The 1,732-nt window shown below is 33.2% G+C and overlaps 1 protein-coding gene across 1 annotated transcript in view; it reads right to left on the bottom strand.

Moving 5' to 3' along the window:
• Window positions 1-836: 836 nt before the first annotated feature.
• Window positions 837-1,732, bottom strand: part of LOC104396566 (Y+L amino acid transporter 2-like) — an 11,418-nt gene continuing 10,522 nt past the window's right edge. The window contains exons 9-10 of the mRNA XM_010006418.1: window positions 1,663-1,732; window positions 837-928 (exon numbers count right to left, since the gene is read on the bottom strand). The exon at window positions 1,663-1,732 is cut by the window's right edge and continues 1 nt beyond it. Of these exons, the coding sequence (XP_010004720.1) occupies window positions 837-928; window positions 1,663-1,732 (162 nt within the window). The remainder of the gene's footprint in view (window positions 929-1,662) is intronic.

Genomic DNA, 1,732 nt, shown 5'->3' with positions numbered 1-1,732 from the left:
AATTTTTTAAATAAGTTCCACTGTAGAAAAAATTAGTATGATTCATGTAGTCTCACCTTTGATATTTCTAGGCAAGCAATGAACAATATGAAAAGGTGAGATGTTTTCCCTGAATATAATCTAGCTGGAACATAATTCAGTCCCTAACAGCACTCCCTTGCAGATTGTTCTGCTGGAAAGCAAAAGTACTTCAGTTACAATGATATAATTTGTTCATTCAAAATAGCTTTTCTGCAAAATGTAATGAATGTGGGCTATTGTCGAATGAGAATTTCTGACAGAATTTAAAGGACTGAAAACTCTAGTTTTCTCTTTTTGGTACAATATGTATGCTGGGAAATATGCGCTGGAATAGTTTACCACAAATACTACATTGATTCAAAGTATGTCTACCAGTTTGAATTACTTATTTTTTACTTTGGCTAAGAATTTAGTTATATATTTAGAAGTACACCATGGCTTCTATGTCCCAACTCAGGCTTTCAGTCCTGCAAATATCTGGTCTATCTTTTGTTATCTTAGGATTGGGATGAGACCTAATACTTTTTATTACAAATTTTCAATTAATCTAATATTTAGCACATATCTACTAGGTTTGTTCATACAGTGCTTCAAAGTTTCGAAGTATAACACTCATTATTAACAGAGTTTAAAAAAAAAAAAAAAGGTCTGTAAAACAGAATGGTTTATAAAACAAGCACAAATTAAGATATCAAACTGATGCATAGTACATAGTTAGTGCTTTAGTATAACTGAACACATGGGGAGAACTTCAGATGATAAAAATTGCTACAGATAGAAAATGTCAAGGTACAATTCTCAATGTCAAGGCAACTCTATTTACTCTTAGCTGTTGTAGGTTCCATGTCGATGTCCAGGTCTGACAGAGCACAGTAGAAGAGCATCTGAGCATATTTTGTCGATGTAGCTGTAAACATAGCAAAAATGTGTGATACAGTTATAATGTATCTTAGACAAATACTAGATTTTAAGGATTTGAAAACACTACACAGATATTAGAAAAATCAGAAAACCCTTTAATCAATTGTATTAAACACGTTATAAATAGCTAAAGGCAAAAGAATCTCAAAAATGACACATAAAATCTAATTTAATCAGACTTTAATCAATGTTTTCATTGAATTGTCATACTAGTAGCTGCATTCAAACTGAACACAAATATTAAAGTTTTGTTTTTCAGGAAACAAAATGAAGCCTGATTTTGAGCAGCGGAAATGACCCTTCAGGCCAATAACTCATTATTTCATCTTTTACAAAAATTGATGCTCTTCTCTGACTGAGATGTTCCACTCCATGGGCAGAAAGTGAAGCAATGATGTCCTGGTATTTCTGCCTTCCTGGGTATCAAACCACACATTAAGTCTTTATAATCCTGTGTGGCTTTTACTGAGCCAACACCTTGAAATGGCTCAACACCACAAGTAATAAATGACTATATATACCCACATACTGGACTGTTTTATATAGGATTGCAGAGTTTTGTTTTCAGGACCATGTGACAAAGGAAATGATCTCAGAAATGCTTTATACAGCATAGTAAAACTTCACAAAGAAGGATTCTAAGAAAAAATATTCTTTCTGCCTTCTGATCAGGCATTTGAGATTTTGACACACTGACTAAGACAAGATGATGTTGCTTACCAGAAAGCCACTGTAGACATTTAGGTCGTTTTTCAAATGGCAGATAGACTCCCAGATAATATGCAGGAAT

The sequence above is a fragment of the Chaetura pelagica genome, unplaced genomic scaffold, assembly GCF_000747805.2.
Source record: "Chaetura pelagica isolate M959 unplaced genomic scaffold, ChaPel_1.0 scaffold76, whole genome shotgun sequence".
Classification (NCBI taxonomy): Eukaryota; Metazoa; Chordata; class Aves; order Apodiformes; family Apodidae; genus Chaetura; species Chaetura pelagica.
The sequence above is the reverse complement of the archived record's forward strand: the minus strand, read 5'-3'. Positions and strand labels throughout refer to the sequence as shown.